This window comes from Sinocyclocheilus rhinocerous, unplaced genomic scaffold (genome assembly GCF_001515625.1).
Source record: "Sinocyclocheilus rhinocerous isolate Xijiao unplaced genomic scaffold, SAMN03320098_v1.1 scaffold148, whole genome shotgun sequence".
In the NCBI taxonomy this organism is placed as follows: domain Eukaryota; kingdom Metazoa; phylum Chordata; class Actinopteri; order Cypriniformes; family Cyprinidae; genus Sinocyclocheilus; species Sinocyclocheilus rhinocerous.
In genome coordinates, this window is record NW_015653472.1 from 1,486,753 (window position 1) to 1,514,418 (window position 27,666).

The following is a 27,666-nucleotide window of genomic DNA, read 5'->3' on the forward strand; positions in this document are numbered from 1 at the left end:
TGACGGACAAAAATAAAGCTGAATCGCTGCTTAGTCACAAATCATGATTAATGAAATCACTGCAGATGCAAAGCGAAGGAAAAAAACGCGATGACAGCGTAGCTTAATAAAATAAACTGCGTTAGCAAATAAAATCTATTAAATAAGTTAAATGAAAACACGCTTTTAAAAACGCTACGTGGAGCACAAGACAGGCCCTTTTACTAAAAGTAGGGCGGGCAACACAATTTCAAGCCATGACATCACTTTTCCTGCAAGTGCTTTAACCTAAACACGGGAAGAGAGACGGATGGGAAGAGACGACGATAAAACCTCTAATCAGCGGCCGGGAAAACAGATAAACATGTCCACAAGCTGTGAATTTAAAAGTACAGTTCAAGGTATTTCTTAGCGATATTCATCGGGGATATTTTCACACCTTCCGAAGCAACACTAGGATCGTGCGAGGTAAAGAGCCCTTTTTCCTCAGCCATCGCACGCACAGTTTGACGTTTACGTGTCGAAAGTATGCTGATTTTGCAAAATGCAGTGTATTATGGACGTAGAGGGGTTTGTTGTGGTATTAAATGTTGATGTGCGTGGTGTAAGATTGGAAAGGGAAATGTGGGGCATTAGCCATCCGGCTATCTGGGACACCGGTGGGGTTGTAGACTGAGGATGCTTGTCGTGATATCCTGCTTTGCTCAGAAATGCAGTGCGCTTGGCTCTTTTAATGTCTAATTCTGCCACAATCGACTTCTTTTGAGTTTGCTTCACATATAAACAAATATTTCATTCATATATTTTTCATGGCAGCGCACAAATATCACAATAATCCGAATTTATCTTAAGCCTTTGCATCAGTTTTCCCCGGATCACTGTTTTTTATGTAGTTAAAGCTATAACGTTAGCCCTTCCTCTTTTTACAGCATAGCGAACGTGCAGCCTGTTTATAGTTACACACTTTGGGAACCCGCAACTTTTGTAGTTTACTTGTGTGTGATGAGAACGCAGACTGCATTGTAAAATTGCTCATTTTGGCAGTTCATTCTGTTTGAGACCCTAAAACAGCAACTAATTCAAGAGTAATTGAGGGTAAAAGCATGCCCCCCAGCCCCTCCCCTTTAATATTTTACAGATGTTTTTCACATTTGCAAGTCCCATGTTCAAGACCATGTTAAGACTGGCTTACAACCTACAATTCTCCTACATTTAATATTCAAGTTTCAAAGGCAGTGCAGTAGAGATATTTGGGTCATTTTTCATTTATGGAAACTTTGTTTCTTAGATGATTAAAAAAAAAGCAAAGCATTGCTGTTTTAAAAGGTGATTTTTATTGCTCTTTAATTACTTTTTCCTAATTTGTAAGAGTGTTGAAATGTTCAGTTTGCTGAACTTGTCCTCCCCCAGACATTTTAACTTCTCTTTTGTCATGTATATTTTTCACACATATTTGGTACATATGTATGCAATTTGCAGTTTTTAACAAAGAATCACTGTTCTTGCTGTCATTACAGCAAGTGAGACCAATTGACCCCCCAATTTTTTTTTTTATTATTATTATTATCAATGATGGAAGTGACAAGTGACAGTAGCACATTGCTGCACAAATGAGCATTTAAAGTTCAGAAATTAATTGTAATTAAATTTCCACTTAATAATACAATACTTTTTTCCCTGGGTGTCATTACCAAACCAGTCGGTTTTTGAGAATTTTATGTCATAAGCTGTCAATTTGTTTTAAGTTAATTGTTATCAAGTCCAAGGTTTATCCTTTAATTTTTTTTTCTACCAAAAAGTGAAAAATATCATTAGCATCACATCATTAAAATCACACATTGTACCAAAAACTATTTAAAAGTTGGTTGACCATGATCAGATGTTCATTATGTGCCAAAAGCTTAACATAGATCGAAGACAGTTTCATTTCTAAAGATTTCATTTAATCCAAAGTCCCTCTAATTGAAGAATCCACCCATTTATTCTTACATAGTGCTCTTGGAATTTTGATGCCAAGACAGACCTTTGCACAGCCGATTAAGTAAATAATGTCCCCAAAATAGCTGACAGCAATTGGAGGCGAGATAAACTCCAAATTGCTCGGTAAACCAAATGGCCACAGAGGACATTAGAGGCAGCAGGGGGCCTTGCTCCCATGTTTGCAGATAGTCATGGTCGTGTGGTGATTTTGCGAACTACTCCCATGATCACAACATTATCTTCATGTGGCTTTTGATGTTTTTGCATGCCCGACGGACATGCATTGTCCTTAATGGGAGTCAGATGACATAGGCAAGATCACATTATTAAAGATTCCAACACATTTAGTGAGGAATTCAGAATGTTTTCCTGTGTGAATTCACTCAAGTGATGAGCGAAAATATGAAACCGTTTCCATAGCTCCAACATTTCTAACATAGAATAGAGGGAGTGACCTAAAGGAATCGCAAACACCTTTCACTTGAAACATTTCATTCATTATTTGCTTCCACAGAAATGACTGACTCTGTACTAATAAATATAGCAAATTCAGCAGAAATCCACTCACTCTGAGCAGCGTAGTTTGCATTCCATATGTAATCACTGTGCCAAAGAGGTCACACTATTGTTCTCATATATACATATTTAAATAAGATGCTATCAGTCATAGCGCAGCATTACATTTCAACACGTTACAGCTCCCACATGGCCTGAAGTTGTTTCCCTGTTATGTTGTAGCTTGCGAACAGTGCCGCTCGTTGTTTTTCCAGGTTGTGGCTCATGATGTTATTCCATGGATTGGAGCCCAGAATGGTTGGGGGAGATTGTGCTTGGCCACCTGATCCTAGTGCGCGGCAGAGACGCCGATCAGCTGCTATCACAAAGCAGAGCCATATGAGCCGCATACAAACAAAACCCCTGTGAAACATCTGATAAAGGAATGAAATCCCACAGGGTGCTGTGGGAAAATTTAGAGGTGATATCTTGCAGATTTCGCCCCCCGGTTTAATGTTTGTTGTTAAAAAGGTTAATGTCTCTTGATTTGTTATTCGGTGCAGCTTTAAGGCAAGACGATCCAAGTGAATATGGTAAAGATGTTAACTAGTAGTCACCATACTTCCCTAGTTGTTTGATTGCATTATTATTATTTGTATTACATGTAATTGTCAATTAGGCATTAATTATCTAATTAAATATGCAGTAAATTTGCATATATTTCCAGAACACCGGATAAAGCCAAGTTTAAAATTTTGTTGACGTTTTGAAGTCAAAACTTTTTACAGAGGGGATTTGGGGAATTTTTTTATTACTCTATAAATGTAAAAATACTGTTAACAGCCAGAAAAAAAATGTCACTATGATTTTGGGAATAAAATGTTATAAAACCAGGCAAATGATTTATTAGCAAACCCCTAAAAACATTCAGAATATAGATAGGAGTAAAACTGTAAAGTTTGGTGTGTGTAAGTGCTAATGAATTAGAGATTTTTTGGCTCAGTGCAAGAGAACCCTGCTGAAAGAAAAAAAAAATCAGCTCAAATCAGCCTATGCTGGTTTAAGCTGCATGGTCAAGCTGGTCTCCCAACCTGACCAGCTCAAGAAGTGGTCAAAACCCTTCTAAAACCAGCTAAACCAGCAATGACCAGGCTGAAAGACCAGCTAAAACCAGCCAACCAGCTTAGGCTTTTTTCAGCAGGGAAAACTTCCTTTAAAAATTTTTATGTAATTGAATTCTACATATACAAATAGATGATGTGCAAAAAAAACACTTAAAAGTGTATTTTGGATGTTTTTTTCCCCGGTTGTCTGGAACATCATGTTATAAAAAGTCAAATAGCCCAAAATCTCAAAATAGTTTTTGCCTGTAGTGTCTCGCCTTAAGGAAGCACCTCAGAAAGTAGGGAAGTGAACAGTTCCTTAAATTCAGATGTGAAACTGTAGAGTTTTTAGCACAGTTTCATTCGTGCTGCGCTTGGTCATCTAAACATGGCTCTTTGGACAATTAGGGCTGAGGCATGAAATTGGACCTTTGGCAGTGGCTGTTTGGCTCTGAGAGCCTCCGTATAACCGGGCAGCCTGATTGGGGCCCAGTAGTCGTGCATTAGTGTGAGGAAATGAAAGCCGTCATTACAGCAGCATCTTTCTTGTCAACATAAAAGGCTAAAAAGTATACTGATGGGCCAGCGTTGGCACAAAGCATGTTTAAACTCCCTCCAGACATGCAGGCTCTCGTTTTACCCATGCTGGGTTAGGACTGCAATGTTTGTTATCAGTTTTCCCTGCTGGCGCATTTCCCCTCACCCTGCACCCTGGCAAACTGTTACCATGGTTATGGATTGGGGGATCATATAAATGCAGAAAACTCATCAATTACTCTGGGATGCTGGAAAGATATGCCGTATACACAGCAGGGGAGTGGGCTGCCATCTCCCCAAGACATTACTACTGTTTTCACAAACACTGCAGATATTTGGATGAGCGCAATTACTCTTGCAGCATTCTCTCCTTCCAGTCTTTGTTGTGTTTTTGAGGTGCATAGTGAGGCTTTCTTGCAAATTCGTACCTGTATTTTACACATTCATGTATATGCATGTCTGACATGATGTGCATTTTCTGTTAATTTAAGAAAAAAAAAATCTGATAATTTGACTTTATGACAAGGCATGGTTAGTTTAGGTTGTAAAAGGTCATGTGGTCTGACTCACCAAAACCATAATGATATTTATGAATTGATAATTAGGAGGGGGAGTAGTATTAAAAAAACATTTTGAGGATTATTAAGATGGATTTTGAGGATTATTAAGATGTATGGTCACATCTTTTCAAGGTGTAAGGAAAATATTTTATACTTCATGGTTGCACCACATGACATTTTTAGACATTAACAGTGTTATTTTAGTATTATTTCTGTAGTATTATAATATTTATTAATATTTTAAATTAGCTTTTATTTTAATTTTTTAATTTTAGTAATTTTATGTACTTTGTATTACTAAATTATTCTTATAACTTATTTTATTTCAATTAGTTGCCAACATTTTATGTTTTTCATTTTTTAAGGTTATGTTTTTCATCTAATATTTATTTTATTTTCGTTTTAGCATTATTTTAATTAACATAAATATTTGTAATAGTTTGTTAACAGCATTGGTCATTAGCTCATTAGACTTTTGTAGAAAATGGTATAAAAGATTTTTGAGTATACAGATATTAAAGGGTTAGTTCACCCAAAAATGAAAATTAGCCCATAAATTACCCTCAAGTCATCCTAGGTGTATATGACTTTTATCACACTTTTTTTTATGGATGGGCGCTTTTTATTTAACTTCTTTTGGACTGATGCATGCAAAACCCGCTGAGTGGCATTAAACAGCTTGAAAGATCAAAGACAATTTTTAATATAACTCCAACTGGATTCTTCTGAAAGAAGAGAGTCATATACACCTAGGATGACTTGAGGGTAATTTATGGGCTAATTTTCATTTTTGGGTGAACTAACCCTTTAAATTGAAACATGGCAAATGCATTCTAAACTATATTTTTATAAAAAAAAATTCCTTTCTTTATCATTGACAGCCTTATACGTCAATGACTTGTGTATGTTAATGTATATATTATTACAGTGGGTTTGTCAAGATTACATTCCTGTTACCTTCCTGTATACTCAGCCAGTAACAGTATCTTTTGCATTGAACAGTGGTGCTTTGAGAACCTATCAGCTGTGACATAGTGAAAGCAATGCACCCTTGCAAATATATATGGATTTATTTTGCTTCACATTCACACTGCAGAGAAGAAAAAAAAGCGAAGCAAACATTTGCTTTGGTTTCTCACAGTGTGCCAGTCTTTAGCTGCAATAAACATTCAATTCATAGTTTTACTCAGCGGAAATATGCTTTGGAATGTGGCCTTAATCAATTCAAGCAAACCAGGTCAATGGCACATCCTGTTTGGGGAGAGAGGGGATAAATGTCTACGATTTGGTTGGGCAGCAATGAGAGTCAAACAAACCTCATCGTCATTGCTGTAGAGTGGGGCAGTTGTACAGCACCATACATTTGATATGGCAGGGGTCCCTTTTCTCTGGCACAAAGAGGCTACAGTCACGGACCCCCTTTGAAAAGCCACACCACCACCCTGTTTGAAAGCCAGGAAAAATGGCCTCACGTGCTTTCATTTCCCTTCTTTTTTCTCTCCAAATGAAAGCATTGGCGGTTTAGGATCCAGTGACCTTTAGCCTGTTAATTACGGCAACTATTCCCCCGAGAGGCTTACCAAAGCTGATGTATGTTATGTTTATGTTAAATATGCATCCTGCCCTTCGACAGGGTCACTTCTTTTAAAACACCCACATTATCAATCTGGCTCAAAAGAGCGGTCCGTTATCTTTGCAACCTTTTTTGGCTGACAGAATTCACATATTTATGTAGCTCAAAGGATTAATGGCTGGACGGAAGTACACGCAGAACACATTAATATGGCTTAAATATGGATTCTAGCGTTTATAAGTGGACAGTGTGGCAGAACAGAAGACGTCATCCATATTTCGTAATGTAAATAAAGCAAAAAACGAAATGTATTTAAAAAAAACAACAATCAATAAAAATATTAATAAAAGTTTTTGTCAATGTGATTTAGGCATCACAACTTTTTTGGCTGGCAAAATTTACATATTTATGTAGCACAGAGGTATAACGGCTGGATAGAAGTACAACCAGAACACATTAATATGGTTTTATTAATAAAAGTTTTTGTCAATTTCAAATCAATGTAATGCTTTAATTTAGAAATCACAACTTATTTGGCTGACAGAATTTACTTATTTATGTACTGTAGATGACTAAAAAAACTACACTATTTAAATTTTTTTATAAATCATTAATAAAAGTTTTTGTCAATGTCAAATCAATATAATGCTTTAAATTAGGCATTGCAACCTTTTTTGGCTGAAAAATTTTACTTATTTATGGACCGCAGAGGACTAAAAAGCGACATTATTTTAAAAAAATCAATAAAATCATTAATAAACATTTTTGTTTAGGCATCACAACCAACAGACAGAATTTACTTATGTATGTAGGGCAGAGGATTAATGGTGGGACGGAAGTACACGCAGAACACATTAATACGCTTAAATATAGATTCTTGCGTTTCTAAGTGGACTGCGGCCACATGCGGCAGAACAAAAGAGGGAAGGTAGGGAGCTGAAATGGCTGTGCATCCCAGCTGGAAGGTGCCGGAGGGCATTCGCTTTGAGCCACGGCGCATGGTGTCCAGATGTTTAGTGGCTGTGTCCATGTTCACTGGCTCTGCAGTCTGCTGAAAGCCAGGCTTCACTGCACTTTACTGCAGTGCCGGCACGGGGACACCGGCTCGGCCAGCGCAACTCACATGCCAGTCTTTAAACCAAGCGTATAGCCCACTGTTTTATTATGCTGAGCTGTTTATTTTACAATGGAAGAAAATTTTTCCAGGTTTGTTAAACGTGTGGCTTTTCTTCCTTTTGTTTATCAATGGAACCCGATCCCGACCCTCCCTCTTTTTTCCCAATACAGTAGCCAGGGTGACATTTAGTCAAGGTGGTAACCATGACTACAAGATTATTCCGCTTTTGCTTTACCAGATGTCCTTGTCCCGTAGATACAGCGTTTGTTCGTGTGTTTGTGACCTCCAAGTCAAATTTGCTTTGTCAGGCGGGTTATTTGTCTCAGCGTGTTTGTACAGTTTGTACTTGCATGGTATATTTGGAATTTAGTGTTCACGCTTATCCTTGAATTGATGCGGAGGATAAATGCTGTTGGATAAGTCATTGTTTATTGTAAAAATTTTCAATTTTCAGTGTTTACTGCTACATAATTGTTTCTGTAATACAGAAGACGTGTTCCCCGCGGGGCAGAAGGACCGGTCAGTTTAGCACAGTGGCGTCCTGCCCACTCCTTCTCCCCCTTAGACTAGTGTCACATTTCTAAAAGGTGGATCAGCCCCTCCACCTCACATGGAGTTCAGCACATTACCGCCCATTAAGCTGTCTCACTCTCAATGGGGGCTTTTTTTTGCCATGAGGCTGATTTATTCCTTTAATCCTGAGTCACCCAAATGCTTTGTCATTAACCAACTGCTGGCAAATGGAAGTGGACCTAACACTAGCAAATGTCTGTCGCAAGGATTTTTTTATTAGGGATGGTATTAAAATTCAGACCGATACCAATTAGCTGATTTATATTTTTTCATTTAGCAGTCATTAATTATTATTATTATTATTATTATTGCATGGTATTACTATCTAAAAGAAAAACACACTAAAATCAATCATTAAAATCAATAGTAAATTTCACAACAATGTTGTGATGCCTAAATTGTACATTCATATCTATCATATGAATGTATGGACACATAGATGCACTACAATAATATTGCACAATAGATACTATTAGTAATGCAATAATACCATTTAATAATAATATATTGAAAATTGATAGATACTAGTTTAAAAAATAAATAACTGATGTAGTCTAATATATCATGCGTCTTTTAAAATATTTTCTTATCAGTTCTTTCTGTTCTGTGTATGTGGAATATAATTCTGTGGAATCTCAGTAACATCCTTCTCTCAAGCATTTGATGGTCTCCCACACAGAATCCAAGATTCCCTAATCAGCTCTATCAAATCACAATGTTATTGTAGTTATGTAACATTTGTGAACTCCAGATATTGCTCAGTCAGGCTCAATCAACAGTCTTAAAATGTAATTGCCTGCATTACTTCCTTTGAGATTTTCTAATTAGGCCAAATGTCCAGCTGTGTTTAAGGAGATGTAGTTCAGCAGAACTGTTACAAGCATGTTAATGTCACTTGGCACCTGGGGCTTACAGACGCTTTCAAGTGTGCTCCACTTTGCATGTCATTGCTGGGTAGTGAATTGGTAGCACATTGGAAAGCCAAGACGACCTCCCAATACGACTGAATTCCTGGCATTTAAGACCATCATGTCACAATACGCCTCATTATGGATCCGGATCATTGTATGTAATGCCGTAAGTCTATCCCTCATGGGTGTTTAGAGACATGAAAGTGGAGTTTAAAGGATCACAATGGCCCTTTGTCCAGAAAGCTCTCACCCCTTGACTGTTGACTCCAAGACAACATGTGACCCCCTTGCATTTGGGTCATTTCATCCAATTTGGTCGTCTCATGTGAAGACACTAACACTAGCTGAGGTGGAATTCCTCCTACAGGCATGCACATATGAATTAGTGTCTGGCAAGGGCATGATCTGAGGTTCATTCAAAGTCCAGGATGAGCTTTTTCAGCCCTTTGGCCTTGTAGACAGCCCTGTAGCCATAATTCAAAGATATTTAGATAAGCTTTAAGTGCCTGCACGAATTTTGTTGTCTTTTGAGCAAAGAGATTTAGTTTTATTAGGGGAGGATTACGAAAGTGTCAAAATCTCCTCTCAGGTTACCAATAAGTATGTCTACATGCACAGTTACAATTGAGCAAGAGTTGAATCTGTCTGTTGAAGTATACATGACACAATGTGTAATTGAGCTACATCCATATTATCCATACGAGGACGCTTAGTCACAAAACCCAGACTGGTACAATTTCAGTCATACTAAAGCATTTACATGACAGTTTAAAAAGATTGCTTTAGTTCGACTTAAATAAAGCTTTTGTAACTACACTTAGGTAATGTACATAAATGACATATTTTCAAAATTGACTAGTCAGCGAGTTACCTTATGTTTACTTCACTAGCTCTGGCTTGCGGACTGTCTGCATGAAGTAATTTTCGTCAATGTTACAGTTCTCTGATGTCCACGTGCAGCCCGGGGCTATTGTGCATATGCGAGTGATTTAAGCGCTCAAAAAGAGCGGCCCACTAGATGCGTCTGTCCATGCTCACGGCCAAAGGAGTGTGTGAGGCAAAGCGGAACATGGAAAACGAAGTATACCTGAGTTTATAGATTGTCGTGTTCATCCTAATCTGTTTTAAGGATGCACTGTATGTTTTTAAAAGTTGGTGTTGGGTTTGTTTACATAAAATGCTTTCAAAAACAGCTAGATGAAGCACAACTGAATGGAAGTGAACACCAAAAAACAGCGCAAGATGTGACGTATTGGCCAAAGGCATCTGTCTGAATGTGTATAGCTAATGTAGCGGTGCTTTAAAAAGGGTTAATTTGTTTAATTTTAGTCTTTTTTGGACTTGTTTTCTAGTCAAAAATGATCTTATTTATATCTAAAACAAAATAATTTTAACAACACTGCATAAGATATAATTTTCATGGTATATTGAATATTAGTGTATTATGTCTTACTTTTTGTTATTCATATACTATTATAGTGTTTATTAATATTTTTAATTAGCTTTTTATTATAATTTCAGTTTAATTTTAGTTTTAGTAATTTTGTTATGTGTTTTGACATTTTATTTGATATATTTCTATATAGCTTATAGCTTTATATACAAGCTCTATAAATTATTCTTTTTTTATTTCAAGTATGTATCCGGGATGTCTCTTCTTTTCCCAGACACTTGCATCTTTGGAAGCAGTGTTATTTATCCAGGTCAGTTTTTGGTCATGCAGCTCCACATTGACTTCCACAGTATCTGCAGTCGCAATCCAATCAGTGCAAGTCTGATAAAGCAGTCTCAATCCTCTTAGAAAAGAAGCTCCTGCTCCTTGACAAGGGGCTGAGTTGCCTGGGTAACTCCATTTTCTCCCCTATGCTCGTTCGGATATCCGTCCTTGTCCTCATCTTTGTTCGGGGTGCCTTTTTGAAATATAACCCCCTCTCTTTTTTATGGCCTCTCCAGCAGTTGTAGGGTTAATGTTTAGCTGCAACCGTTGGAGGAGGGAGAGACACTCAGAGGAGAGGTGGTGGGGCTGGCCCACAGCTGTTGTAGTAGGCTGGGTCTGTTGGGGTAGGATGCCTGCCTCACACTCCCTTGAACAATGGGAGGACATGGAGGCCACTGCAGACGGCATAGATAGTTTCCTTGCACTTACCTAAGGACAGGCACTGTACTTACAGAATAACGTGAGGAGGATTTCCCAAGGGGAATGTTAAAAAATTGCAAAGGGCTGCTTTGTGGCGTTTGCGGATCCGGCTCCCGTGTCTCACATTTGCCTTGCATGGGCTGCACTGAAACGTCTGGGATGCTCTGACTGGAATTAAAGGTAATTTTATGCATAGCTGTTCGCAGCGCTGGTTTTTAGCCACGGTTGAATCCCGTCTGTATGTTTCTCGCTGTATTTCAGTGACTTGTGTTTGCAGGCACTTTGTCAGGAGTGTGATTCATGATCCGTTGGATATCAGATTTGGCTTAGTATGGAATAACTATGCATTTATCCCTTGGCAAACAGTTTCACAGCAATCTATACAATATATTTCTATATATTACCTTGATGCATTAATGTTTTTGAAAGTTCTAGAACGTTGCAGGTAGGTCATTGATGATTCCGTATGTTAATCAATCAAAACGGTTTGCTTAAGCTGGCGTAGTGTGATTAAATGACCCATACAAGTTTTCCTTGTCCTGAAAAACAGCTGATGCCATTTTTAAATGGACTATTAAAAAGTATATTGCGTCGCCATCTAGGTTAGAGAAGCAGTTGCATGCTAAAATGTAAAAAAACACAAGTCTGTTTGATTTGGATAAGGGACAACATGGCTTGCATCGTTCAGTGTGATGCCTGAAGGACTCATTGTTTGGGTGTGAGTGATCACTTTATTTAACTCTAAGCTGACTGTAAGTAATTGAGAATTAGATTGGAGTTCATTCACAGTTAGTCTGCGAATCAAAATAGTCATTGAAGAAGCCGAAGCTTTTGCTTAGTCCTCTTTTAAGTGTGTTTAGGTAGCTCATGCTGCAGTCAAGGCCATGCAAATTTAGACAACGTACTTCGTCTAGATAGGTACGCTGCCACAAAGGACAACAATAGTGCATGAGTCTGCAGATGCCTGCATGGTAACTTTGCTGAAAGCTACTGAGTAACATGGCTTGCCTTTTATGTTTTGTGCAAAATGGAGGACTAGAGAGTCCATAAACATTTTGAGGGGGCCTTTGCTGTCACTGATGCGACAGCCCGAGCGAGTGGACGAAATAATCTTTAAAGCACACAGAAAATTGCAATGGAAATCTTTACCCCAGCTGCATAAACCTGCATTATTCAAGATTTTATATATTTAATGCCACATTCAGGAATAGAAGCTGCCTCGCCGTACTTCAGAGACTCTTTATCCCCGGAATAATTTACATCAAAGAGAAAAAATAATGCCCTTAGGGACTTGATGGAAGGTCTATATGTTTGTTTGCTTTGCCACAGAATGCTTTTACTCATTATAACTCTGTTGAGTGCATTTGCAGACTGTGTATTTCCTCTCTCTCTGTGTGATTGATCATTTTATCAGCTTGTAAATCATGCGAAAAGATCAATAATTGGGCTATGAAGGTGTCTGTGGGCTCTGTGCCCATTGTGCAGGGTGTGAATAATCAGAGACCGTCTCTGCAGATGCCGATTGGTTGCTTCTTTATAACTCCTCGAGTGTGGGGGATGGTGGCGGAGCTCCCAGCACATTTTGGGATCCCAGAGAGCCCTACTTCTGTTTGATTGCCTTCACACTGGCTTTATTCCACCCCTCCGAGCCATCCAGGGCCTCCCCCAACATCCACTTTCCCTTTTTTATCGACACTTTTAAATCTTAATTTGCATTAATCGAGATATCATTCATAACTGTACGAGGTCACACCTCCCAAAAAATGTAAAATGACAAGCGGCTCCATGGCAGGCGTTCATTCATTCATAGCTTACTGGTGAAGCTGGTAGAAGAAACATGAATATTTTTGCACACCGACACAAAGGACTAAGTTCAAAAGGCTTGTACTAAATTTCTTTGAAGAATAGGAACTGTTTGTACTATTAATTACCAGATTCAAGTGGTTTAATCTTTCAACCATCCATTTTGTTTTTGTAATTGCTGAAAGTAAATAAATTACATTAATTAGAAGGCATGTGGTTGTGATTTTCTGCTGGTCTTGACGCCCTTCTCTTGTACAGATAGGACCATAAATGAATGCCTGTGGTTCACTGCACGATGGTAAAAATAAATTTGACATTGTGTGCAATCTAAAACTCCTTCATTATTCTCCTTGATTGAGTAGACATTCTCCTCTACATCATTTGATCAACCTCTCAAGAAGCTGTGTCCTCTACATTGTCAGATAAGAGCGGCTCTCTTGTGTTTGATATATTCAGCAAAAGAGACAGTGGCCTCTGGTGTCTGACTCCGCCATGTTTGTCGGAGTCTCATCTCAGAGCATAGCTTTGATTTCTAGTCTTAATCACATTCTGTAGACTTCTCTCCTCTGGGCATCATACCAAGCCAGTGACTCAGAAGTATGTGAGAATATAAATCCTACCAAAGTTAACAGTAGTCTCTCAGAAGCTTAGCCTCAATAAATGTACTGCTTTACAGACAAATGAGTTTGGGGCCCTGTTTTGGGTATGCCACAGTGCTTTATTGCTATATTTACTATACAGCATATCAGTGGATTAAGGGGCTTGCATTGTGCCTGAGCGCTGCCAAGAATCCTGTTGGCATGGGTGCTTGTTTGCCTCTGTTTTTGCTTGTCGCTAAAATCGACTCCACTATGCTATGGTACATACAGCAGGGCTATAACCATCCTAGATATTATGGTGGGTACTTCCACCCCGGCGTTTACAATAGTGGTTGATCAATGTGGATTTTTTTATGCATGATTCTTAAAGAGACACTTCACCCAAAAATTTAATTTACTCACCTTCATGTTGTTCCAAACCTGTATGGCTTTTGTAGAACACAGAAGGTGAATTTATGAAGCATGTCCTGGCCACTCTGTTTCAATGTATAATGCTGCCAATATTATGCTGTCATGCTCCCCCCCCCAAAAAAAGATATATAGTGCATTATATAGTACAGATTGTTTGAAAGCAGCTTCACATTAATAAACAGAAAAATAACAGTGTTAATGTTGTAAAATTAACCAGAAACAAATTTAACTTCAGCTGTAAAGCAGCTTTACAGAAGATAACATCGTCATTATTCAGCTCAATTTAGTTCAGTCTTGTTTCTATTCAGTTCAATAACTGTCAATGTTGCAAAGAGCACTATAGAAGTCATAAAGGTGGTCCATGCGATTCATTCATGCATGATAATGATATCCATTTTGTAAATTAATCATTCTTTTGTGTTGCATCTTTTAAATGAATCCGTTTATCAAATTCACAATAATCTCAATAATTTCTTCACCAATCGGACTAAACCTGATCTGAAGTTCAACTCACTGATTCAATGATCCGCTTGCAGCGGTTAACAGCTCACTGACTGGAGGAGATGATTGCCAGTAAAATAATGTTTTTGTTTGGTCTATTTGTTACACAGAAGCATCCTATGGCTTTAGAAGACTTTGAATGTAGTACACAATTCAGATATAGACAACTTTTTTTTGTCATTGAGACCTAGTCCTCATTCACTTTCGTTACACTGGAGTGTGGTTCGTGTAATCCAGCCGTTTTGCTCTTGAATAAAGAAAATACAAGATGAGGATGAGTAAATAATGACCCAATTTTCATTTCATGTATTTAATAAACAAAAAATCCCATTAAAGGTCTGGGTAGGTTGTCATGTGTGTGTGTATAGCAAAGAGAAATATGACAGTCTGTATGCAGCAACCTTAAGTTTAGGACCAGATGCAAACTGATGCTAATCTGCTTAGATCCTTACAAGAGTACAGAGGATTAGCCCTGTTCTATTGAACACAGACAGTAATTTTCAGTTAACATCTGAAAATTAAGTTTGAACCACTGGTTTAGTCAACCATCATGATTCAGAGTTAGTTAGTCCAAACATCTCTTAAGGAATGTTGGATGTTGTCTCTGGAGACTTTTGAGGAAGGCCCAAAAGTACAGTAGCAACAAAGGGGAATTTCTTGACTGACAGTCATCTCTCCACTGACAGTATTATCATAAAGATTCTAAAATAGGCTTTTGAGGCTCTGTTTCAACAGAATCAGCTTACTCATCCATAAATGTTTTATTGCCTGCAAGTGATTCATAGTTGAAAAAGAAAGATGATCGAGGCTAGTGGTGATCCTCTTGAGATTTTGCCCAGCCCTGGCCTCCAGCATTCGGAAAACGGTCAAGCATTAACAACACAGGGTAAAAATGTAGAGACGTGACACAGTTCTAGCTAATCCAGTATTGCAAATGTTGTGAAACCGATATGCCATCACGTACGCATAATATGCAGATATAGCTTCCTTGTTGCTCGAGATCATCTTTATCACACAACTCTTTTTAGACAGATGCACATGAGGACTCGAGCGTGACACAGTGAAATCCAGAGGGATGTTTTATTTAGGTTTTTCTTTTCAGACAAGAAACAAGAGTACTAACCTGGAATACCGGTTAGTTCTACTCTAGCTTTATTCACTCTACAGAGGAATATCGTATAAACTTGCTTTTTACGGCGTAAAATATCAAGCTTTTTGACCAAGGCATTGGATTTTCACTATATTCATTTCTTGGTGAGTTTTTGGCTACTATACTATACTATATTTTATTTTACTTTATTTTATTTTATTTTATTTTAAAAATTTATAATTTATATATCTATTTATTAAACATCTGGTACCTTGTCAGTAAAATACTTTTATAGGATTTGTGGATTTGTAGATGAATTAAATTCTGGATTTAAATTATGATTTATCACTTATGTATCTCTTATGTATGTATGCTTCTCTTCTGCACGGCTTAATGTGTGACAGTTACGCTACAAATACAACTTCCTCTATCGGAAGGCTATGCCTTGTGTCTTTGTGAAAAGAGTCTGTCATGTGAAAGGAGCCTCCTGGCACCGCAGGAACTACCAGCTCAATAGTGTGGCCTGGAGCCTGTCGAATAGTGCCATCTTTACTGTTAAAACAGAGCAGTGCTCTCTGACCCGCTGCACCCTGTCAACCCTCTGACCCCAATAGCCTTTGTGTTCATTTACTTCCAGATATGGAGTTTTCATTTAAGCTATTCACTCGCAAACAGTTAGACGTCTATAGATAAGCTTACTACATAAATGAGCACACAGAATGCTTAGAGGATCAATAAACAATAAGTCCCATGAACATATTGATTTTTAGATTCAGTTTTGCAGTGATAGTCTGTCTGTTGACTACATCCGCTGTTCATATTGAAGGTCAGATTTATGGTATAGTGCAGTGGTGGGAATTGGTTGATAAAGGTGACTGTAGGCTACCATATAGTTAAACAATAAGGACGTTTACATTAACAAAAACACTGTTAGCCATCAAAATCAGACTGTTAACACAAGAGAAGCAAGTTTAATATATATTTTTATATCACTGGATTTTGAGTTCAAAATGTTATCCAGTATATTTTTTGGTCACATTGGTTTTTGTCTCATGAATGTTACTTTTTTGTATAATTTGTATCATTATGATATGTAAAGTTATTTAAAAAAAAAAAAAAAGTTTTAATATTGGCCAATATATTGGTTAATGGCTTCAAATTGCAAATACTGATCAGTATGGGCCATACAGTGCATCCCTACATTTAATAAAGTAATGTCTTTATGTGCAAAGCAAAATTGGGGTAATGTTAAAATTCTTGGTTTGCCAAGCAGGTTTGACCATCATAATTTATTAAAACATACACAAATGCTTGGGATAGCAATCATTTCATATATGATTGGTTTAATTTCAGAATAACTCATTTTAGTGTTCTTATATCGCACTAGAACACGTGTCTTTGAACACCGTTTTGTTGTCTAAATTTAAATGCAGGTCAAGAGGATCTGATTCTGTGCCACATTCAGTAAGTCAGTAGGTCATGAATCTGCATGATGGCTGGAATCCTCTTGTGTTTTCAGACCTCTTCAGTCTAATCCTCTCTGAAAATGTGTCCTGCCAGGGACTCAAGTCCTGCTTTACTCACTCAGAGCTGTCTCAAAGACTTGATAATCACACTAACTCTTTTACGTCGAGATTAAAAGGCACACCGCTAGTGTGTTCTGTAGCTACTCAGAAAGTACACAAGAATGTTTGGAAAGCTGGTTTACAGATTGTTGAAGTTTGAGTATGTAATTTCTGCTTCATTAGCACACCAAAGAGAATTGCATTAATAATGTGTCTTCAAACAAGTTTCGCCAAACACGCCCCACATCTTCTATCAGTTGGACAAACAGATAGCCCTGCCCCACACTTACAGTTGTCTCTGTATATTAAGCTGGGACAGATGAATGTATTTATGTCGACATTAAAAACATTTGACAGTTAAGCTCTAAGAGTGATTATAAGAAGAAATAATTTATTGCATCTACATAGCACTTTTCTTTCACTCTGAGCAGTTTAGGTTGTGGGTGGGGAAACTATAAAATAATGGCACAATATTTTTTTTTTTAATCACTCTCTTTCTTTTAGTTAGGTAGAGACGATGTCGGAAGAGGCCCAAAATAGAGTAGATGAGGACTTTGAGTCTGAGGAGGGTGATCTGGAGTCCTATCTTGAGGAAGAGAGTAGCAGTGAGCTTCTGGAGCGAGTGAGAGAGCTTCAAGTAAGTGCCATATACTTTCACCAAGAATACAGTTTTGTTGACTTTTCTTCCTTGACTTACTGTTTAAACTGTTCTATTTTTGTATAGGCCGAGAACTCTGCCCTTTCATTAGCAAACGAGAGTCAAAGAGAAGCATATGAACGATGCTTGGACGAGGTGAGTTCCTTACCAACCCTTGCATTTGCCTTCCCATGGAGATTTGCTATGTTTTTGGCTAATGCAGAAGCCAATTAGATAGTCAGATGATAAATAAAATAGTCCTGAAAGTATTTTATGTTTAATTTCTGTTTATTTTTAGGTCGCCAACCATGTTGTCCAAGCTTTACTCAATCAAAAGGTAAAAACGTTGTGGTTTTGCATCAGGAACATAGTTATAAAAACTTCATTTGAACTACAAAGTCTAAAGGGCTATTTTATATATAATTCATAATTGTTTTCATATATATTACAAATTATTGAATTATTAAATTATTGATTAATTTATATGTTGGTTGTGTATTTTATAAGTGGTGTACATATTCTAGTCATATATTTTTAAAAGGTTTTTAAAAGCTGTGGATTTTTCTTTTAGGATCTCAGAGAGGAATGCATTAAGCTGAAAATGCGTGTGTTTGATTTGGAGAGGCAGAACAGAACACTGTGTGAGCTCCTGCAGGAGAAACTGCACAGTCAATCATGTGTACATCAGCAGGTAAATGATTAAATCCTTCAACATAAGATGACAAAATGCACAGTGCAGGTCCGATTTTAGTTTGAAATTTGTTTTTCATAAAACATTCTTCGAAGTCCACAGAGATGTCCTATTAGGTTTGTTTGTAAAATGAAGAAAATGGCTCAATTAACGTCTTCCTGTTTAAATTTATTTTCATTTTTTCATGTAACTACAAGGAATTGTAAATTGTAAGTGTGTAAACAGGCAAAAAAAAACCTTGTTGTGCATGCATAGTTGTTATACGTGAGGTGTTTTGCATAATCCAAAAATTGATTCATATAATAAGAAGTTTAAAGCTTACCTGATGTGTCTTGTCTTATAGCAACCAGCACCCTGTCTGGAGCACATCGGCGAGCTGCAGCACGGTGAACCTAGCAAACTGATTGAGGCTCAGAGGAATGCACAGGCCAAGGTAAGAGCCATACACAAAGTCTTTGTTGAATCAGTCTTGTATGACAACTTTACCTCATCCTTATGATTTGGTTCCACAGGGAAACAGCGAATGTGCACAAAATTGCATACCAGAGACCCAAGGCTCATCCACGTCCATGGAGGCCATGTCCCCATTCTTGAAGAAGAAAGCACACATTTTGGAGGTCCTCCGCAAGCTTGAAGAAACCGATCCACTTCGGTACCATCGTTCCTCTGGCATTCCCTCGATCTGTGACTGTAGCCAGGCTCTTGCCTCTAATGAGGCTGTATTAGCCTGCAGAGACAGTTCATCCAGGTGCAATGCACCCAAAGCACATTGTTCCCATTCCTGTCCAGATGTTTGCACACATCAGCATTTAAATGGAGGAGAGCACAGCAATGTAAAATGTGGTAGTTGTAGCACATGCCTGATGCTGTCCAATAAAGATTCAGTCAGCTTAGTCAAGAGTAGCCACAATTGTTGCACTTCAGGCCCCATTACCATCGATAACCTCAATTTGGCTCGGCCTGATTTCCAAGAGAACATGGAAATGCAGAGCCTTGTGAAGCCTGCCACAGGTACAAGTGAACTGTTTATAAATAGGACATCTGGAGATATGTCCATTCTTTCAGCAGAGCAAGGTCTTAACCCTCCGAATGATCCCCACTCATTAGAAGTCCCTGAATCATACTCAAGACTGACCATTTCAGAAAGAGATCAGCCCAGAGGATCCGATCACGTGTTGGTAGAAACAAGAGACAAGAATAGGTTATCTGACCTTCTGCTTGAATCTCAATCCAACAGGTCAAGCGGCAGCACCTGCAATGAGACGATTTGTGATGATAGCACAATTGATGTGGCGCTACTGGACTCGGACTTGAAGCACTTAAATGCTGTAGCGCCACAAAGACTTGAGAAGGAAGAGTTTGCAACAAAAGAAGATGCTGACTGTGTCTGTCGAGCCAACATAGCCACCTCAAAGCTGCCTACTCTTGGACTCAAAGAAAATGAACCAGTCCACAAAGGTCTGTTATTTTCTCCTAATGAGAATCATACTGCCTCAAAAGTACTGGATGATATCTCCGTCCCTGTGAAAGACACCCCATCCGATCCTCAGTCCATTAGATCGAAAGTTGTGGTCAGCCCGAATCAAGTTTCCTGCCTTAGAGAGGTCAAGGCCTCACCCTCCAAACTGCTCAAGTTCCTTAAGATACCCACTCTTGGAGAACGTACTGCAGTACCTGCTCCACCTCGTCTCAGTCCTCAGTTGACTCGTAGCTCGAAGATTCCTTGCCGGAGCAACAACTATGAGGTGCACAATTCACCTGTAGCACCGCGAAAAGCCACCACGACAGAGAGGCAAAGACAGCTGCCCCCTTCTAAATCGGAGTCACATTCTGCTCCAACTTCTCCACCCCAGCCTGATGATGTCCCTGCACCATTGCCAAAGGACCTTGGCTGTGGTATCCCTAAAACAACTCGTGTAGCCAAGCCTACACAAAGTTCTCATGTTCAAAAGACCCCTCAGAAAATTCCACACTACGAAAATGTCTCTGACATCTCCAAAACGTGCAGCACCGACGTATCCCAGTTGCTTGGAGAAGTGAGCTCATCTCTTCAAAATTCCAGCCCGGCTAATGAAGGTGCGAAAGGAAAGCAGACAAAGTTTGGTATAGAGCGACCAACGAATCTCAAGCAGAAGGAAATCTCACCAGAGTCTGATTCTTCAGACCAAGAGGACAGCTCAGGTAGCCCGGTGTGGCATAAGCAAGTCAATCATCGCAGTCTGCCTAGTCAGTCGTCATCCCAGAAGGTTCAGAGTGGGATTAGCACGAGGTCCAGGAGCCAAGAGAAAAATGAAATGGTAGATAATGATTCACAAATCTCTGAATCACCTTTTAAAAGGAACGATCCACCGCCTGTTCCTAAGAAATCAGGGATTGGTAGACATTCAGGTGAATCAAGTCATTCTTTTAAAGAACGACTAGCTGCACTTGGCAAGTTGAGGAACCCAGATGAGTCCACAACTTGTCCTCCACTTGCAGAGAAGAAAGAAATTCAGTCCGCTGCAAGCATATCAACACGAACCACTGATAAAAGCAAAATTGCTGACAGAAACTCTGATTGTAAGTCAGGAGAATATAGACTTCCTAAAAATACAGATTCCATTGAGGATAAATCATACCATTCAGGTCATCTTGATGGTGCTGTTTCAAAACAACCAGCCTTTCAGCATGTTGAGCAAGCTGTCAGGTCTCTTCCCTCTAGCACGTTAGTCTCCAAACTTGAACATGAATCCTCTAGAACATTCTTAGCAAAGCAGGAGAGCCCAAAATCTAAGATGCATCCACCATCTACTAACTTAGAGGTTGCGCAGGCTTTGCGGAGTTATGCTAAGAGTACGACACCTCATAGCCTTTCATATAATGGAAAAAATGTTGCTGGTCCCCATAGTGGCAGCCCCAATAAAATCCCCCTCAAATCACCAACTAAAACTGTGCCACCCTTGATGAACCGAGATGGGAAACCTACTCAAGAGTTTCAGAGGTACATGTCCAAATCTGAGGACAGGAGCCATCTCAGGGCCAATAAGAAGAAGAATTCTTCCTATGGAGAGAGTCTTCCTCCTCCACCACCAAGGCCAGTAGAGTCTGCTGAAGAAAAAAGGCACTCTGCTCCCAGTCCACAGTCCTCTATCGAGCAGAAGGTCATGAAGGGCATTGAGGAAAATATGCTGAAACTGCAAGAGCAAGATAAAGGGCAAACGGCTGAGGTCAAGCAAAAGGCTTCCAATGGAATTGCCAACTGGTTTGGTCTGAGAAAAAGCAAGCTTCCGGCTCTTAGCCGTAAACCAGAAACGTCAAAAGTGAAGGATGACAAGAGAGAATGGAAACTCAATATATCCTCAGTGGGCAAGGATTCCAAGGGGGCTGCGAGGAAAACTGAGAGCGAGAGCCTAAACATTTCCATGCTGATTGAGAAGGCAGAGGGCTTGCATAAAGCTCTTGAAGAAGAACGGGCTTATATGAATGGAGTGGCCTTGGACCGACAAGGAAAGGGACATTCCTGTGAGGTGGTGATGGACCAATCCCAAGGCCAGCTGTCTGTGATGTACAGAGGAGTGCCATCTGACAACTTCATGCAGCAACTGCTAAACCGGTTAGTACAAAACAACTTATACAGTAATTATACTTGTACAACTTATACAAAGGTGTTTTATTTTGACATTTGTTTTAAAGAAAGACGGCACAAGTACATTTTTCAAGGAGGTAAAAAAAGAGAAAAAAATTAGTTTAAGCCATTTGGTTTGGCTTAATGCAATTAAATGTTATTTTTTAAATAATATTTTCAGTCATATTCTCAGCATTTTTGTTCCAAGACATATTCATTTAATGTATGAATCAACCCACGGTAAAGCTACAAGTCAAAGGCCACATTAATGACTTAAATCCTTAATTCCTTAATCTTCAAGTGCATAGTTGTAGGGCAGGTTTGCAGGTGTTGAAAGTTAATTGAAATAACTGATGAATGAGTATGGTGAGAAAATGTGCTTTGAAACTTAAATTGAATATGACTGAAGGAAGAAATATGAAGGAAGATATAGTTATCATAAAAGTAGTCTACCTGCTATATTCCAGGTATTCCAAAGCCATACGCTTTGTCTCTGATGAACAAGCTGAACTGTAAATATACTGTAGACAAACAGTGAATAGTATTTTCACATCAATTGTATTCAAATTCTTCCATAAGGGTTGATGGGAAGGACACTGGTGGCATCAGTATGGCACATCGACGCCTCTCGTTTGACTGTAAATCCAGACCTGTATTCAGTCACCAGAGCGCTGGCATTGCTGGTCAGACAAGAAGCAGTGATGACATGGAAAAGGTATAAAGTGAAATTCATGGATGTAATGCACAATGTCGTTTTGAAAGTTCTCAATATGACTTTTAATGTTACCTTGACGGCATTTTCACAGGTTTCTGCGTTACTGAGTAAAGATGTCACGTCAGATGAGAACCTGGCTGAGACGATTCATCATGAACACTTTGCAGGTAAGGCATGATCACAATGCATGACATCATGGTTTTCAATGTTTCCAGAGGCAGGAATTTCAATTGGTTAGCATGTAGCGACAAAAAACGGGTTTTAACCTGTCACTGATGATGAATAATCTAGGTGCGTCTGAATTTCTGTGGCTCCCATATGCGAGTCATCCAGCAACAGCTGTATGGAAAGTATTATCTTGATGTTTAGGGTGTGATTATGCAGTGCTACTCGAAAATATGTGTTCATGTATAATTTAAATAAGATAAAAAATTAATATTACGTAATTTAATTATAATTCAAATTAATATTATTATATTATTAAGCACAATCATTCATGTATTTTAAAATAATAAAATATGAATAATATATTTAAATTCCTCTCTTTCAGGATCTGGAATCTCCACACACACCCTTGATAGTGGCATTGGCACCTTCCCTCTTCCTGACTATAGTGCAAATGCTGGGTGCAAAAGCATTCCCAAAGGGAAGGCCCATGGGGAGAGTGACCCTTCTCATCTCCAGGGAAAACATGGCTCAGGGATGAAAATGTCCCACAAGGCCTGGACTTTGGAAAGAGAGCTGTCATCTTTAGAAGAGGATTATATGGGGGGTCAGGATATGGATCATCACACCAGCACTTTGGAAAACAAGATTCCATCCAGCCAGATTGCAAACATCGTTCATGATGGTATATAATACTTTTTAACTGTCACTTATGTGAGTTTTCAATATAGAATGATTGTACGTTAATTAATGCTAAGTTCACACTACAGGATTTTTAAGTTAACGAGCTCGCCGACAGGTCGGGCTGTGATCGGGGGCAAATCAGCGGGTGATTGGCGCTCAGCAATCTTTATGTGTGAACTACACAACGACGCATCAAAGAGGCTCGCTGACGCGTCGCTGACGGCAAACAAATATCTAGCATGCCAAATATCTGGACCGGTCGGCCGCCTCGACATCACGTGGTGTCATGTGTTGTGACGAGCTACAGCCAATGAGAGAGCAAGGCATGGGTTGAGGTCACCGGAAGAAAAACAACAGCAGCAACATGGCTTAAAGAAAAGTTTAGACACAATAAATGGAGCAAAATCTTTCATCGAGCAAACAGCTTGCAGCACAAATTTCTTCCCGACATCCATTTTCAAATAAACAACTCCTGTTTCACATGTTGTTTCGCGACATTCCCGTTCCAATTCTCACGTGTGTTTTCATAACAAAACGTGGTTTGTAGAGTCGTTGGGTGACAGAGTTGTTGTCAGCTCGTGTAGTGTGTAACCCCCTGTTGCAGATCATTTACATAGAGTCACGTAGTGTGAACAGCACAGCGATCTGCAGACGTTTAAAGTCGTGTAGTGTGAACTTAACTTAAGAGAAAGAAGTTCCAGATAGTGTTTCTTTTTCCTTTATTTCTCAGCTTTGATTTATTAATTTCAGGCACTGATATCTGTGGTGCACCTATGAAATTAGGCCCCACAAAGAACTGGACTTTCCCAAACCTCAAAGCATCTGCAGAGCCGTCTGAGGTTTATCTTGGCGTTGGAGACGGAGTGGAGCCAGTGAGTCACAAGACTTCATTTAAGAGGGTGAGCATCACTTTAGATCCTAGTGTCACCCAACAAGACAATTACAACAATTTTTTATTTTATTAAAACACAATTTATATACACTACCTTTCAAAAGCTTGGGGTCCGTAAGATTTTTTGTAAAGGTATTTTTTTTTCTTATTTATTTTTGCCATTTTTTTGCCTTTATTTTGATAGGACTGTATACAGTAGTCAACATTTGAAGTGGATCAAAAAAGTTCATCAAAGTTGTCCTAAGACAAGAACGGGTATTGTTTTGGTTTTAGGACAAATTTGATGAAAGGTTTTGATCCACTTCAAATGTTGACTACTGTATATTGACAGTAAGCAAAGTGGGAGAGAGAGAGGGAGGCGGGATCGGGAAAGGTCTGCGAGCCAGGGCTCGAACTCTGGATGCCCCGAAGTGCAACGGCTCTATTTGTCGGTGTGCTGCCCATGAGGCTATCGGTGCCAACCTGTAATGTTTTTAAAAGAAGTCTCTAATGCTCACCAAGGCTGCATTTATTTGATCAAAAATACTTTAAAACAGTAATATTGTGAAATATTATTGCAAATTAAAATTGTAGTTTTCTATTTGAATATATATTAAAATGTCACTTATTCCGGTGAAGGCAAAGCTGAATTTTCAGCAGCCATTACTCCAGTCTTCAGTGTCATATGATCCTTCAGAAATCATTCTAATCTGCTTATTTGGTGCTCAAGAAACATTTCTTCCGTTATCAACAGTTGTGCTGCTTAACATTTTTGTGGAAACGGTGATACATTTTTTTCATTCTTTGATGAATCGAAAGTTCAGAAGAGCAGCATTTATTTATAAATGTCTTTACTGTCACTTTAGATCCATTTAGTGCCTCCTTATAATAGTATAAATTTATTAATTTATTTAAAACAAAACAAAAAATCATAATGGCCCCAAACTTTTGAATGATGTGTGTTTCTCTTAGTGTACACACAGTAAAGTTCAGCAGCATGTTTACTTTCTTGCATTTAGATTACCTTTGCCATCATCTAAAGTTCACTGAAAGTTAATCTTTAAAATGACTAATAATAATAACAGGTAGCATAACAGTTAGAATTTTAATTGACTTAAATAGACTTTTTAAATCGCCACACATAGACTGTAATAAAGTATTATTATGATTAATGAAATGATTAAAGTATTATTATGTGTTGTCATGTTATATATTATCATGTACTGTTCAGTGTTACTCACTGTGCCTTTTTGGGCCTGTTTTACCTGCAGCGCAACAAGACTAGTGATTCTGTAGCCAGCCGCGAGGGAGACCCGAGAAGTCTTCCTCAACCCGGTCAGGCACGTAGAGGCAAAAGCCGTATTCCCGCTAACCCAGACATGGTGAGGGACACTGGTTTGGAGTTGGTGAAAGAGAGACCTGACGACGGCCTGTCTCCAAGCCATCCCCAGGTCCTGGAGACTCCCGAGTCCCTGAGCGATTCCCTCTATGACAGCCTGTCCTCGTGTGGTAGTCAAGGCTGAAGTGTTTTCAGAGGGAATGAATGATAACCAGGTACAACCTTTTTGTAACCCCCAATTCTCGTGACACTTAGATATTTTTCAAAGGTGGATACTTACGGGATAACCCTTTTTTTTTTTTTTGACCAAAAAAACCGCACGCCACATGTCACCCACGAACTACCCACGTTTCTATCCTGATGGTCGGAAGAAGGACTTTTACAGTGTTTGTGGTGATGTAATTTTAGTCCATTATATCATCTCATTCGTGTTCTCTGTTTGAAGTGGTAGCAAAAGTAGTGACGTTCAGCTCATATTATCTTTAAACTATGTTTCAAGGACGAATCCAAGCTCATCGCGACAAGTCTTCCAGTTTTTAATCTCACAGAATGTTCTGGTTCTCATGCAACATCGGTGCACACACTCTTTGGTAACATTTGTGTAAAGTTATTGGAAAGTGAATGTTAATATATGTGATTTTCAATTAATTTAATATGCATATTTCATGAAAAGAAAAAAACGCATCTGTGTAAAACTGCATCAGCCGTAGACTTTTGATTCATTGTGTTTAAAGAAAAAAAACCTCGTAGCAGCAACATACAGTAAGTGCGATCCATATAAGAAAGAGCTACAGTGTTCCACGGTGAATTATTATTTACGTTTATTTATTTATTTTCTTTGAATAGTGTGGTTAGACAAGACCACCTTTCATTGGTTACTCCTTTTATGTTCTGTTCAAACATGTTCTGTGCCTGACTTTGTGTGTACATGTCTCGCTGTACGTCTCTAGGTTAGTTTGTTCTCCAGTTCTGGCCATGACTTATTTTTTGTGTTACCTTTGTTTTTGCAAAGATTTAAAGAAACTTGTGACTCGGGAGCTTGTGACCTAATTTTGAACTGTGTATTGTTGGATCACCCTGCTTACAATCAGTGAACTTTAACAAAGCTTAAACTTAAACCCAGGATTTTATTATCCCAGTTTGGCTCTGACTGACTAGACACGAGAGAAAAATCATCAAATCGTTCCTTAGGAATTTTGAAAAGGTGGCTGACGATTTCTTCATGTTGATGTAATAATGCTGACTCTGCCTTATGCATCTTTCCACAGCTGTTAGAAATTAGCCTCCTGTGGGCCAGGTTTCATGTTGATTACTCAGCAAAGGTTTTTTGGGGGGAAATATTTCCCACAAACCCATCGTATTTCTTCAGCCTAAAACATTTTGGTGCAATTCAAGTCAATGCGCGTTGCATGCGCTTGACGATGCTAATCCTGCAACATGGATTACAGGCAAAAAACTTTTCAATTTCAAGTGTTTGCTCAAAAAGCCATAGGTTAGTAGATTAATAGTACAACCCAAATCCTTTCAAATCTGTGCTGACCTCAATAGTTTTTTTTTTTTTTTAACGAAACGACCACAACAAAAGACTAATTATAAACATTCACAAGCATATATGCTTTGTCATCCAACAGTCTTTCCAGGCCTGTGTAAAATTTTTGTAGAGAGAAAATCCTCACTCTTATACGCATGTCTCAAAATTCTTTTATTTTTATTTTTTTATAAGTAGTTTGTGTTACTATCGTAGTTCCCTAATTTGCCTGCCGTTATAACCTTTGTTATTTACCTTGTTGTAATTGTCAGGAATATTTTATATTAGTTTGGTATGTTTACAAAAGAATTTATGATGAAGTTGTTAATATATCTTTAAAATGTTTATATAAGGTGCTATCTGATTTTTGTTTTCACTCTGTCCTGCAAAAGCCATAAATGTGTTTTCATAATCTCCTTTCTAAGCAATCGCCATCACTCATGCAACTCAATAAAACCTTTTTAAGTATGTTCCTATGGTGTATTTATTATAGAAAAT

General features: G+C 38.6%; 1 protein-coding gene across 3 annotated transcripts; it reads left to right on the top strand.

Moving 5' to 3' along the window:
• Positions 1-245: 245 nt before the first annotated feature.
• On the top strand, positions 246-27,587 carry LOC107716135 (nck-associated protein 5-like). 3 transcript variants are annotated; one of them, XM_016522478.1, is made up of 12 exons: positions 246-447; positions 17,443-17,571; positions 17,659-17,727; positions 17,870-17,908; positions 18,143-18,262; positions 18,606-18,695; positions 18,775-21,854; positions 22,446-22,581; positions 22,673-22,748; positions 23,132-23,431; positions 24,181-24,329; positions 25,573-27,587. In XM_016522478.1, the coding sequence occupies exons 2-12, from the start codon at positions 17,452-17,454 to the stop codon at positions 25,822-25,824; spliced, it is 4,431 nt and encodes a 1,476-aa protein (XP_016377964.1). In that variant the 5' UTR covers positions 246-447; positions 17,443-17,451; the 3' UTR covers positions 25,825-27,587. The 3 variants fall into 3 exon arrangements, with proteins under 3 accessions (XP_016377964.1, XP_016377966.1, XP_016377965.1); XM_016522480.1 differs by having other exon boundaries at positions 246-380; XM_016522479.1 differs by lacking the exon at positions 246-447 and adding an exon at positions 10,730-11,145.
• Positions 27,588-27,666: the final 79 nt, after the last annotated feature.

Coding starts and splice junctions, on each gene's coding strand:
- LOC107716135 (XM_016522478.1), top strand. CDS start 17,452: ATGTCGGAAGAGGCCCAAAATAGAGTAGATGAGGACTTTGAGTCTGAG. Junction 17,572..17,658: donor AGCGAGTGAGAGAGCTTCAA/GTAAGTGCCATA, acceptor ATTTTTGTATAG/GCCGAGAACTCTGCCCTTTC. Junction 21,855..22,445: donor ATGCAGCAACTGCTAAACCG/GTTAGTACAAAA, acceptor TTCTTCCATAAG/GGTTGATGGGAAGGACACTG.